Source organism: Gouania willdenowi, unplaced genomic scaffold (genome assembly GCF_900634775.1).
Source record: "Gouania willdenowi unplaced genomic scaffold, fGouWil2.1 scaffold_14_arrow_ctg1, whole genome shotgun sequence".
Classification (NCBI taxonomy): Eukaryota; Metazoa; Chordata; class Actinopteri; order Blenniiformes; family Gobiesocidae; genus Gouania; species Gouania willdenowi.
This window is the reverse complement of record NW_021144899.1, coordinates 245,585-259,644: the sequence shown is the minus strand read 5'-3', so window position 1 is coordinate 259,644 and position 14,060 is coordinate 245,585. Positions and strand designations below refer to the sequence as shown.

At 33.6% G+C, this 14,060-nt stretch overlaps 2 protein-coding genes across 2 annotated transcripts in view; both read right to left on the bottom strand.

Annotated features, from left to right (window-relative positions):
* Positions 1-4,170: 4,170 nt before the first annotated feature.
* Positions 4,171-9,605, bottom strand: LOC114458615 (forkhead box protein J1-B-like). Its single transcript, XM_028441041.1, has 6 exons — positions 9,448-9,605; positions 8,818-9,164; positions 7,878-8,082; positions 7,297-7,758; positions 5,337-5,518; positions 4,171-4,308 (listed from the first exon to the last, which is right to left on the bottom strand). The coding sequence occupies exons 2-5, from the start codon at positions 9,081-9,083 to the stop codon at positions 5,345-5,347; spliced, it is 1,107 nt and encodes a 368-aa protein (XP_028296842.1). The 5' UTR covers positions 9,084-9,164; positions 9,448-9,605; the 3' UTR covers positions 4,171-4,308; positions 5,337-5,344.
* A 1,200-nt stretch (positions 9,606-10,805) lies between these two features.
* Positions 10,806-14,060, bottom strand: part of LOC114458600 (rapamycin-insensitive companion of mTOR-like) — a 53,258-nt gene continuing 50,003 nt past the window's right edge. Inside the window, exon 32 of the transcript XR_003673078.1 lies at positions 10,806-10,897. The gene's annotated coding sequence lies outside the window, so the exon portion shown is untranslated. The remainder of the gene's footprint in view (positions 10,898-14,060) is intronic.

Below are 14,060 nucleotides of genomic sequence, written 5' to 3'. Positions count from 1 at the left end.
CATGCCCAGTTTTCAAAAGTTGAAATCTTACAGTATTAATTTTAATTATAAGATGTTTTACATTTAGAAATTAAACAATCAGTTATTTTAGTTAGTTAAAGATGTTATTTACTGGTGATTTAAAGCAATATTATTATTAATATTATTTAGCATTTAGTGGTTTATTGTGTCTGTTTATTTGATTTATTAGGTATGTATGAGATGTTTAATGTGTAATAAGTTTAATTTTTTAAACTATAATTATTCGTATTTGTTAATGATTTAGACTTTGTGCATTTTGGATCAAACTGACATTTTAGTGTTAATCTGAGTTTCCTAGTAATTTATATCTGATTTGTATCATCGCTTACGTACATGGTTGTTATTGTTAGATTTAGATTAAGTCAAAATCAGATGTTCTGAAATTGGTTTGTCCTTGTCCTGTGGGGCTTTAAAAAAAGTTTGGATTGACTGAGAATGTATTTTATTAACAGGATTATTGATTATAAAGATTATCTATTACAGGATATTGATTATAAAGATATATAATTACAGGATTATTGCTTATAAAGATATATAATTACAGGATTATTGATTATAAAGATATATAATTACAGGATTATTGATTATAAAGTATATAATCTACAGGATTATTGATTATAAGATATATAATTACAGAATTATGATTATAAAGATATATAATTACAGGATTATGATTATAAAGATATATAATTACAGGATTATTGATTATAAAGATATTATAATACAGGGATTATTGATTATAAAGATATTATAATTATAATAATACACAAAAAAGAAACCATGAATAATAATCCATTCCAACACTACATAAGTGTAATATGCCTATGTTTTCACCGTGCCAGGATGGCCGAGTGGTTTTAACGTATCCATAGCTACGGCCTTAATTTTATGACCATTAAAGATGACGTCACAATTGCTTCTTTTTACATCGTGACGTCATCTTCCACAACCAACAACCGTGAAGCTGGAGGAGAAGCTTGAAACATTTTATTTACACATTTATTTTAATCTATAATTAGTGCTAAATTCTCCAGGTGTTCATATAGGGTAACAGATTTAATTTATGTCCATGTACCAGTTTTCCACAAGTTCTTAAGGACGTTAAACTCAAAGCTGCTCTGGGTTTTATTGAACATTTTATTTCTTGACACATTTTATTTACAAATTGTGTTCATTATGAGTGCTAAATTCTCCAGATGTTCAAGGGTAACAGATTTTACTTGTTTTCATAAACCAGTATTCTACAAGTTCTTAAAAAAATAAAGGATAAAGAATTTGCTGGTTTAAAAACACTGTCTTATAATTGAAGGAACATTTGTTATACTTTTTAATTACAGTACAGTACATTTAGTAGCATGTACTTTTTTACTTTTACTCAAGTAAGGGAGCAACTTCAATACTTTTACTTTTACCAGAGTTATTTTTATTCAAGTATCTATACTTTTACTTGAGTACTGAAGACTAGTATTTTTGTCACCCTTGCAAAAAACACAAATTAGACCATTATGTGAGGTACTCATGCAGTGCCCTATCCTTTCACAGACCTGATCCATAATAAATCTTGACATGATTACCTTGCATACAGTAAACATAAACTTAAAAAGGAAGAGATGAAATCTTGCAATTGTAACTTAATTTATTTTTACACAAAGGCACCTGCGTATAAAATGAATATTCTGCCAAAAAATTTTTTTAAATTAAATAACACAAATTCATTCAATTCAAAATAATAATAAAAAATCTCCAGTTCTAAGTATAACTACATTTATGAACTCTGAAACTAAGAAAAGAACCAGCATTCAATGCTGTTTTGGTGCCGTGCATTACCTTTAATCTGATTGGTCGACTATGGTGTGATACATTTGATTGTTGTCTGGTCATTTCATTTTTTGTAGTTTTACAAAGTCTGTTGATCATTTTAACATAAAAAAATACTCAGTAACTGTTGGCAGTAAAGTAATAAATTACTTTTTTTAAAACGTACTGTAAGTACAAGTCAAAACACTGATTTAGAAATATACTGAAAAAAGTACAAGTCCCCATAAAAAGCATTTCAATTACAATAACATGAGTACTTTGTAATCAGTTATTTTCACCTCTGATTAAGTATTACTAGCTTTTAAATGAAATATGTTGTTAGAATTTGGACTGCCACATCACTATTATGTATTTAAACCAATATATTCACATGTAAAGTCTTCCTTTCATTGATTATCATTCAGTGTTATTTAATCCCACATTTAAAAAAAACATCAGCTTTAAATATAACTACTACAGTATAGTAGTGGGAGGAGCTTAAGTAGAGTTGTCAATTATGACCAAATTCGATTCAATGCAACTTTATTTATATAGCACAAAAAACAAGTAAATAATCTCAAAGCGCTGAGCAAAATAATTGGGTGGTAAGTGTAAAAATGTACTATAAAAGTTTTAGCTAACACATTTACATTATTTATATCACTTTTCTCATATTTAGCACATTTTCCATAAATAGAGGTAAAATAAAGCATAAAATCTAAATATATAAATCTAAATCTAAATGGTATATGTTAAATCTATATCTAAATTTTAAATCTAAATGTTAAATCTAAGTCTAAATGTTAAATTTTATATATACATTTTAAATATGAATGTTAAATGTTAAATCTGAATGTTAAATGTTAAATCTAAATGTGAAATCTTCATGTTAAATCTAAATCTAAATGTTAAATGTTAAATCTAAATGTTTAAATCTAAATCTAAATGTGGAACTTAAATGTTTCGTTCATATGCTAATTGACCCCGCCCATTGTAACCTCAACCAATGCACAAGCAGAGACACACAAAACCGTCCCACCCACCTCTTCACCAATATAACATATACCATTTATATTTAGATTTATATATTTAGATTTAGTGCATTTTTTACCTCTATATATGTGGTTAAATGTTGTGTTAAATGTAGGAAAATGTGCTAAATATGAGAAAAGTGAGATAAATAATGAAAATGTGTTAACTAAAACTTTTATACTACATTTTTACACTTGGTACCTCATACAAAATATAAAGTCCATAATAAAAAGAAGAAAGAACCCAACAAGATCCACATGAACAAGCATTTAGCGACAGTGGGAAGAAAAAACTCCCTCTTTTTTATAGGAAGAAATCTCCAGCGGAACCAGGTTCAGAGGTGGCAGCCATCCGCTTCTACTGGTTGGGGTTAGTGAACAGAGGGACAAACAGAATAGGATAAAAGGATAGTCCATCCAAGTGTTCCAGACTAGTTGAGCAGCGAAACATTGATGAGTCCATCCAAGTGTTCCAGACTAGTTGAGCCGCGAACCATTGATCAGCCCAAAGTGTCCCAGATTAGTTGTGCCATGAGCCAAAGATCAGGAACCGTTATCTCCATCATCAAGACACCTGAAACAGAAAAGAAAGCGGAGGGCGAGGAAAAGGCACAGACTGCAGGATTCTCTCAGAATTTAAGCCGATATTTTTAATTCAAAAGATACCAAGAAGTGATCTGAAATGAGTACGTGTTTGAAGGTTGGATGTATTTTTCTGTAATGTTTATTGGAGTCAATAAGTGTAATTTTGTATCTTTCTGTTGTCTTTTTGTGGATTTTTGTTTTTTGTTGCCATTGTAATGTGATTCTGGAGTCATTTTTTGTATTTTTGTACAAATATTAAGTTTTGTTTATTTTGAGTGGAGCCTTTATGTATATTTTTGTGCATTTCTGTTGTCGTTTTGTGTACTTTTTGTATAAATGTTTAGTTTTTTGTTTTTATTTACTATATTTGTTATAAATACACACACGCACACACACAGACCTTTCTTGCATTATAGATAGAGAATGAAAAAGATAATAAAGTCTTTGCCTCTGGGTTGATTTGCCAGAATCCTCCTCTGCCGGGTTCGTCTTTCTGTCGAGGGACCTTCTTGAACCTCTTGTTGAGGGACAAGGTGTGACGAATAGAGTTCTGTAACAAAGACACAATAAAAGCAATATTTATTACAAAACCATTGAGCAAATATGAGTAAGTGATGATAAATGAAGGGAGATGGATAGTCATAAATAATAAAAGTGGGTGTCACTTACCTGCCAGGTGGGCTCTGCGTGTCTGTAGTAGCAGAAGTTCTCTTTGATCCACTTATAGATGGTGGACAAAGTGACTTTGGGCTGTTCACTGGCCTGCATGGCCATGTAGATGAGAGAGGAGTGGGAATGAGGTGGTTTGGCTTTGGGGTTGGTCTTGTAGTCCACCTCCACCAGAGGGATGGGCTGCATCTGGATGTGAGGGTACCTGGGTTGGAGTCAATTACATTTTTCAGTTATAATTACATTTTCAATTACCCATTGTCAATTAACAATTCAATTATGATTAAAATGACCAACATTTTTTCAAATTACATTTCAATTACAATTTTTTTAAACCTCAAAGTCAATTACAATTACATATTCAATTACTAAAGTTCATATACAATTAATCACTGACACTGTAATAAATAACCTAAATGAAGTTAACCTTCCTCTTGTGTTAGCTTTCTGTTAGCATCTCTTATGATAACTGGTCCTAAATCAGCTGTAAAATACACTAAAAACAAATATATATCATGTAATTTATTTCATATCTATTGGTTACCTTGTTAGGCTTCCTAATCAATGAAAATATAAGTTTTTTAATATTTTTGGTGTGTGTGTCTGAGCATTTTTTTTTTATCAGTATAACACTCAGTTTCATTTTTGTTCAAATGATAAAATGTGAGAAAGCTTGAAATGAAACATGATTTAATAACTGTTAACTACATATGTGTAGAACTGAACTTAGAACTCTAACATGGATCCATGTGTTAAATTATAATTGTCGTTTTGTGTACTTTTTGTATAAATGTTTAGTTTTTTGTTTTGATTTACTATTTTTGTTATAAATACACACACACACACACACACACACACACACACACACACACACACACACACACACACACACACACACACACAAACCTTTCTTGCATTATAGATTGATAATAAAAAAGATAATAAAGTCTGTGTCCTCAGTCTGTCCTTCATTGTATCATTTTTCATGGCGAGCTGTGTTGGTTTGATATTATTATCCTTAACTTTCAGTGAAAAAGTAAAAAAAAGAATTTTCAGTCCCAGGGAACAAGATATATGATGAAAACGAATATATAAACAAAGTTCACAAAAATGTTTAGCAAAAGACAAATGAAAATACTGAACAAAATATGAATCAAAAATCAAAAAAAAAATACAAATTTAAAACTAATTTCCACATAAAATACAATATATACATATCACAAAGATTCTTACGTGGTTTGTTATAGGACAGTCAGTGTTGTTGGTGGTGGATGGTCATAGGTAGATGTGAAGAAGCCCTCACTCAGACCAAAGCCTTGATCCAGGGTTTGGGGTACGGTCTCTGTCCCCACTGTGACCTCCACCAATGGCTGCACCTCTCCTACCTCTGACTGCTCAGAGAATAACAGGTCCATGTAGCCGCAGGACCAAGATCAAGCAGTGTCTCTGTAGACCTCGTGGTCCCTCTACTGTCCGTAGGCGACAGGGTCTTCTGTTCAGGACTCATATCTTCATTAACAGAAGAAGTGCTTGCAGTGTCCTGATAGCCCTGAAAACGTTTCTTGCGTCTGAAAAGTCTGTTGACACACATGTCTGAGTGATCTGGGTTGATTTGCCAGAATCCTCCTCTGCCGGGCTCGTCTTTCTGTCGAGGGACCTTCTTGAACCTCTTGTTGAGGGACAAGGTGTGACGAATAGAGTTCTGTAACAAAGACACAATAAAAGCAAGATTTATTACAAAACCATTGATTAAATATGAGTAAGTGATGATAAATGAAGGGAGATGGATAGTCATAAATAATAAAAGTGGGTGTCACTTACCTGCCAGGTGGGCTCTGCGTGTCTGTAGTAGCAGAAGTTCTCTTTGATCCACTTATAGATGGTGGACAAAGTGACTTTGGGCTGTTCGCTGGCCTGCATGGCCATGTAGATGAGAGAGGAGTGGGAATGAGGTGGTTTGGCTTTGGGGTTGGTCTTGTAGTCCACCTCCACCAGAGGGATGGGCTGCATCTGGATGTGAGGGTACCTGGGTTGGAGTCAATTACATTTTTCAGTTATAATTACATTTTAATTACCCATTGTCAATTAACAATTCAATTATGATCACAATGCCCAAAATTTTTTCAAATTAAATTTCAATTACAATTTTTTGAAACCTCAAAGTCAATTACAATTACATATTCAATTACTAAAGTTCATATACAATTAATCACTGACACTAAACTTCCTCTTGTGTTAGCTTTCTGTTAGCATCTCTTATGATAACTGGTCCTAAATCAGCTGTAAAATACACTAAAAACAAATATATATCATGTAATTTATTTCATATCTATTGGTTACCTTGTTAGGCTTCCTAATCAATGAAAATATAGGTTTTTTAATATTTTTGGTGTTTGCGTCTGAGCATTTTTTATATCAGTATAACACTCAGTTTCATTTTTGTTTCAAATGATAAAATGTGAGAAAGCTTGAAATGAAACATGATTTAATAACTGTTAACTACATATGTGTAGAACTGAACATAGAACTCTAACATGGATCCATGTGTTAAATTATAATTGTCGTTTTGTGTACTTTTTGTATAAATGTTTAGTTTTTTGTTTTGATTTACTATTTTTGTTATAAATACACACACACACACACACACACACACACACACACACACACACACACAAAACACAAACCTTTCTTGCATTATAGATTGATAATAAAAAAGATAATAAAGTCTGTGTCCTCAGTCTGTCCTTCATTGTATCATTTTTCAGGGCGAGCTGTGTTGGTTTGATATTATTATCCTTAACTTTCAGTGAAAAAGTAAAAAAAAAGAATTTTCAGTCCCAGGGAACAAAATATATGATGAAAACGAATATATAAACAAAGTTCACAAAAATGTATAGCAAAAGACAAATGAAAATACTGAACAAAATATGAATAAAAAATCAAAAAAGAAATACAAATTTAAAACATATTTCACATATAATACAATATATACATATTACAAAGATTCTTACGTGGTTTGTTATAGGACAGTCAGTGTTGTTGGTGGTGGATGGTCATAGGTAGATGTGAAGAAGCCCTCACTCAGACCAAAGCCTTGATCCAGGGTTTGGGGTACGGTCTCTGTCCCCACTGTGACCTCCACCAATGGCTGCACCTCTCCTACCTCTGACTGCTCAGAGAATAACAGGTCCATGTAGCCATAGGACAGCTGGTGGTTCATGGTATCTTCTCCTCCTCCCCACCACCTTTCCTGCTCTCCTGTTGGTTGCTGCTTCCTTTCCATCTCACATTCCTGGACCCTAACAGCAGAGGTGAGGTCCAAATCCTCCAAGGTGCTACAATTCCCACCGAAAACTTCAAGACACGCTGCTGCAAGAATGTCAAGATCAAGCAGTGTCTCTGTAGACCTTGTGGTCCCTCTACTGTCCGTAGGCGACAGGGTCTTCTGTTCAGGACTCATATCTTCATTAACAGAAGAAGTGCTTGCAGTGTCCTGATAGCCCTGAAAACGTTTCTTGCGTCTGGAAAGTCTCTTGACACACATGTCTGAGTGATCTGGGTTGATTTGCCAGAATCCTCCTCTGCCGGGCTCGTCTTTCTGTCGAGGGACCTTCTTGAACCTCTTGTTGAGGGACAAGGTGTGACGAATAGAGTTCTGTAACAAAGACACAATAAAAGCAAGATTTATTACAAAACCATTGATTAAATATGAGTAAGTGATGATAAATGAAGGGAGATGGATAGTCATAAATAATAAAAGTGGGTGTCACTTACCTGCCAGGTGGGCTCTGCGTGTCTGTAGTAGCAGAAGTTCTCTTTGATCCACTTATAGATGGTGGACAAAGTGACTTTGGGCTGTTCACTGGCCTGCATGGCCATGTAGATGAGAGAGGAGTGGGAATGAGGTGGTTTGGCTTTGGGGTTGGTCTTGTAGTCCACCTCCACCAGAGGGATGGGCTGCATCTGGATGTGAGGGTCCCTGGGTTGGAGTCAATTACATTTTTCAGTTATAATTACATTTTCAATTACCCATTGTCAATTAACAATTCAATTATGATTAAAATGACCAGCATTTTTTCAAATTACATTTCAATAACAATTTTTTTTAAACCTCAAAGTCAATTACAATTACATATTCAATTACTAAAGTTCATATACAATTAATCACTGACACTGTAATAAATAACCTAAATTAAGTTAACCTTCCTCTTGTGTTAGCTTTCTGTTAGCATCTCTTATGATAACTGGTCCTAAATCAGCTGTAAAATACACTAAAAACAAATATATATCATGTAATTTATTTCATATCTATTGGTTACCTTGTTAGGCTTCCTAATCAATGAAAATATAGGTTTTTTAATATTTTTGGTGTGTGTGTCTGAGCATTTTTTATATCAGTATAACACTCAGTTTCATTTTTGTTCAAATGATAAAATGTGAGAAAGCTTGAAATGAAACATGATTTAATAACTGTTAACTACATATGTGTAGAACTGAACTTAGAACTCTAACATGGATCCATGTGTTCAATTATAATTGACAATTTTTATAGGATTTTTATGGCAATTACAATTACAAAGTCAAGTATCTAAACTCAATAAAAAATGACTTATGATTACAACATTAAAACTACAATTACAATTATAATTACGCCATAATTGTAATTAATCATCCATTAAGCAATTGCAATTATAATTGACCCCAACCCTGGTACCTGGAGAACAGGGGACCAACGGTCGAGTCACTGCCGAGGTACTGAGGCATCCCGGTGGCTGCGGTGTGTCCTGCGGCGGGGCTGGACGGAGAGTCGGTGTCAAAGCTTTCATGGAAGAGCTGCTCCTGGGAGGAGGGACACCCGGGGCCACTGGGCCGCTCCGGGTCTGCACTGAGGATGGAGACGTTCTGGAGCCAGTTGAGGCTGGTCAGGCAGTCATCAAGGGGGGCAGGTCCGGACCCTTGGACCTCATCCTTCGGGTACATCTCCAACCTGTCCACCTTAAACCTTTTGGCTTTAGACTTTGTCAAGACCGGTTTCCTGGTTTGAGACTGAAGATGTTCAAACTGGCATGAAAAATGAAAGAGTGGAAAAATCAACAATAAATAAATACATAAAAAATATCAGTTCAAATCTAAAAACGTTAAGTCACACTGGATTATAACTACATTTTCAATATTATAAAACAAATATTTTCATTTAAATGTTTACTAGATTCAGGAAATTATCTGAATAAATAACTATATTTGCAATATTACAAATCCAGCAGTATTTCCTAACTTGATTCAGGAATATCGCTGAATGTATGATTAAAGTTTGTAATATTACTAAAAAGCTTTGGTCACAAACCTTGGTCACTGCTGACCTCTGCTGGTCAATGTTTACGGGCTGGTTTTAAGGATATTAGACCTCCTTTAGTTCTATGTGTGAGTCTTTAGTGCTGTCACTGTTGTTGATCCTGCTGCAAAACTCACACTGCGGTTAATTCTGATATTTTTCAAATTATAACCTGCGTTACCATGACTACCTGTAAACAACTGCCACTAGTGGAAATTCAAAAAATGCATAATTATGAGCGGGGCTCCTGTAGCACTTTTAGATTAAAAAAAAAAAAGGTTTTTGGGGTTAAAAAATCTTGTATCTGTGGAAGTCATTAGCATTGTTGCTAAAGATGAATAAATGAAGGCAAGACTTGCAATAAACTAATTAGTCATTAGTTCAACTCTATTATAACCAGGTGATCTGGGTTAGGTTTAGTTAGTTAGTTATTAATTAATGAGTTATTAATATTACAAGAATTAGTTGCAACTTTATAATATTCATTAACATATATTTAAATGCTTTATAAAGCAATTGTTAAAGTTTTATAATCATCAATTTAACTTTATAATGACCATTCAACTAATGTTTATGATGCTCTACACAGTGTTTATTAACCATTTACAAAGTATTATAAACATATGTTCCAACTTTACAATAACTATCCAGATAATGATTGTAAACGTTTATAAACCTATTATTAACCATTAGTAAAGTATTAATTATCTAAAACATGTTTTATAAAGCATTAGTAAGGGATTATAATCTTCAGTTCCAACTTTATAATAACATCCAAATAATAATAATAATAATAGATACTTCATAAAACATTTATAAACCATTAACTAATATCTGACCCATGTGTCTCTGTAATGTTTATAGATGTTTTATAAACCATAATCAAGGTTTTCTTTACACTTTATAAAGTAAATAAAATGTTATAATCGGTGCATCAATAAACTGTTAATATAACATCAATTATAGCATTACAAATCATTAAAAAACATTATTAACTATAATTTCATTGTTTGTTAACAGAAATTAACTAAATGTTAATTAACTATTTACCATTATTTACTGTTCATAGATGATGGTTATTCCCAATATAACAATTAAAAACATATTCTAATTGAGTTTTATTGTCAGAGTTTTCTTGGAAACTGTAAAACTAACAACACATTGGTTTTGATGATTGTTTTAATTGACTTTAACATTTTAAAACACAGCATGGTATAACAATGAACCCACAGTTGTAGAACTCCATCACTTCAGTACATCTGGCCAATGCTTCATTAAGAAACTCAATAAATATATAATAAATCCATTTGTTCACAAATATATTAAATAGGTGAACTGGAGAAGGTGAGTGTAGAACAATAAGATGTTACTGGAAGCTTTGTCTCCTCTTCATCACTCTTTGGCATCAGTGACTCCTCCTCCTGTGATGGAGAAGGTGGCTTTGTTTTCTGGCATGTTGGGACTATTCACAAACAGAGAGAGAATCATTTAGGAAAAATTATATTAGAGTTTCACTTTGGAAAACTTAGTCTTGGTCCATTTACAGGTGCTGGTCATATAATTAGAATATCATGAAAAGGTTGATTTATTTCAGTAGTTATATTCAAAAAGTGAAAGTTGTATTTTGTATACATTCATTTTACACAGGCTGACATATTTCAAGTGTTTATTTCTTTTAATGTTGATGATAATAACTGACAACTAATGAAAACCTCAAATATAGTATCTCAGAAATGTAGAATATTGTGGAGAGATTCAATATTGAAGACACCTGGTGCTCCATTCTAATCAGCTAATTCACTCAAAACACCTGCAAAGACCTTTAAATGGTCTCCAGTCTAGTTCTGTACGCTACACAATCATGGAGAAGACTGCTGACCTGACAGTTGTCTAAAAGACAACCATTGACACTTTGCACAAGGAGGACAAGACACAAAAGGTCATTGTTAAAGAGGATGGCTGTTCACAGAGCTCTGTGTCTAAGCACATTAATAGAGGTGAAGGGAAGGAAAAGATGTGTTAGAAAAAAGTGTACAAGCAATAGTGATAACCACGAAAAAAAGTGCAATTTTAACACTAATGGGCCGTAGTTTTCACATTAATTTATAACTGATATTAATAGTTTGAAAGGTGCTGAAAATTTCCAAGCAACAAGTGACGGATATCAGTCCCTGCAAGATCAACACTTCAAAAATCCTTGGTTTTGTGACCATTAATATATATATATATATAATTTAGAAGAGTTTTGTTGGTAAATGCTGGAATTCAGAAACATTTAGAGTTATTTCCACAATTTACAATAAAATAAGACTGTGATATTTTCACAAAACAGCCATATTTGCACCTGAAAATATTGTGTCACTTGAATAAATGTGTGTATTTGAAGGAACAAAGACAGCGACAACTAAAATATCTTATTTATATATAGAGACAATATGGATATAGTCAACAAATAAATATATAAAAAATAACACTGGATCATGGATTAGGGACATATTGCAATGGGATTCTAGAGACAATTATTTGCAGTACTTACAAACAATCAAAGTAATAAATATAATCTAGTTTGCATGTATTTATTTATTTACTGATGAATTTATTTTTATTATTAATTATTTGATGATTTAATTTATAAAATAAAGGTCCTTCCTGCTTCTTAGTTCACATTCCTTACCAGTGATGGCGGAAATGCACCTACAGTTGTTTGCTAACCGCCAATAAACCAAAGAAGAAGAAGAAGAAGAAGAAGAAGAAGAAGAAGAAGAAGAAGAAGAAGAAGAAGTCTGAAGTGAGCTGCTGTGACCAGCAGAGGGCGCTCTATGATTGGCTGCTCGGTCACATGACCGTCAGGAGGAAAGACAACAGGAAGTGTTTTCCTCCATCATGGTGTGAATGTTTTTTTTCTTTTCTTTTCTTTTTTTAATTATTATTGAACAATTTCAAAATTACAAACACTCGATAAAATCTCAGCTTGTTACAGCTTCAGAAGCAAGAACAGAATGAAAACAAACATTTCAGTAAAAGGGGGAACAAGGCAAGAAGCTTAAAATTAAAAATGATAAAATACAATAGTAATCAGAGCTTAGACACAGAGGAGATCATGGCCAAACTCAGCAGCATATGGGCAGTCAGTAAACAAATGCACATAAACACATCCACATACAAACATATACGTACCTACATCTTGAACACACACACACGCTCCCCAAGTCAAAACAACAGTTTTTTTGCAAAGTCAGAATAAAGCTTCTGTACAAATGTACTATTCTGAAGTTTCTCCAGGGCTGTAAAAAAACAGTTTGAACTCGTTGGTAAATCCAGAAAATGAGGGCTTGTGTTTTCTCCACTTTGCACAATGAATATGGTTTTTCCCCAGTAGTTAAATAATATTGACAATATCTGAAATGGAAGAATCTAAATTTTCCATGTAGTAAACAATATGTTGTATTTCAAAGTTTGGAAAATCAGTTATTTTTAGTGAAATCCAATTATTAATATTTGACCAAAAAGATTGAGAGACAGGACACATAAAAATTAAATGTTCTAAAGTTTCATCTACATTATGACAGAAGGAGCATAACTCTACCTCAAAATTAAATCTTTGCTCTTTGTAACTCACTCCACATCAAAAACCTACTTTTTCAAATTCCTCCTTGCGGTTTTGTCCAATCAGCATGAAACTTGGCACGTAGAGTCTTCATTTGGACCTGATCTAAAGTTCAGCAAAGAATTTTATTGGCTCAAAATATATAATTACTGAGTAAAATTTTCTAGCGAGCTATAAAAATGCATAACTGTTGCATATCTCAGTCAAAATAAATGCTAACAACACCAAATCTGAGATCCTTGGTTGGCATGTGACTGTAAGGGTATGAGCAAAATTTTAATAATTTACACCACTTGGGGGCGCTGCAAATATGTGAAACTTATATATCTTAAATGACACGACCAATTTTTACCAAATTTGGTGGGTATGACCTCGGGGTGCTCCTGGGGTCGTATCTCAAAGTTAATTGCGATTGGTCAAAGTGGGTGTGGCTTATTACATTATACATTTAATTCAACAAACCTTTATTTCAGCTGAAGTATTGTTGAGGGCTGTGAAATTTACAGAGTACATATATAAGAGCACACAGATCACCCATACCAAAATGTGCACCACTAGGTGGCGCTGTAATAGGTGCAAACGCATTTTGGCCTGTAACTTTCACATTTTAAATAACATCTCCCAAAACTTCACATCCACCTGTTCACAGCAAATGGCACGTTGGCCTGTTTCCTGACGCTCGCCACAAGCACGTCATCCTTTGTGACAAACTTCCACGGGCTCCGCGAAACCTGGGGGCCGAGTCGCGCTGGAAGGCTTGGCCCCCTTTCATAATTGCTTGCAGTTCTAGTTTTAATTATTATTACATTAAAATACGGGATATTTAAGTTAAAATACTAATATGGGATGATGGCAGGAAAGAGGGGTAAAATATGGGAGTTTCCCAGCCAAAACAGGATACTTGACAGGTATGTTTATTCCCCCTTTCTTTTTCTCTTTCTCATGGCCTGACCCAGTGGCCCACCAGCCCACCGGGGAAATCCCCAGTGTCCCCGTACGCCAGTCCGCCCTTGGTGTC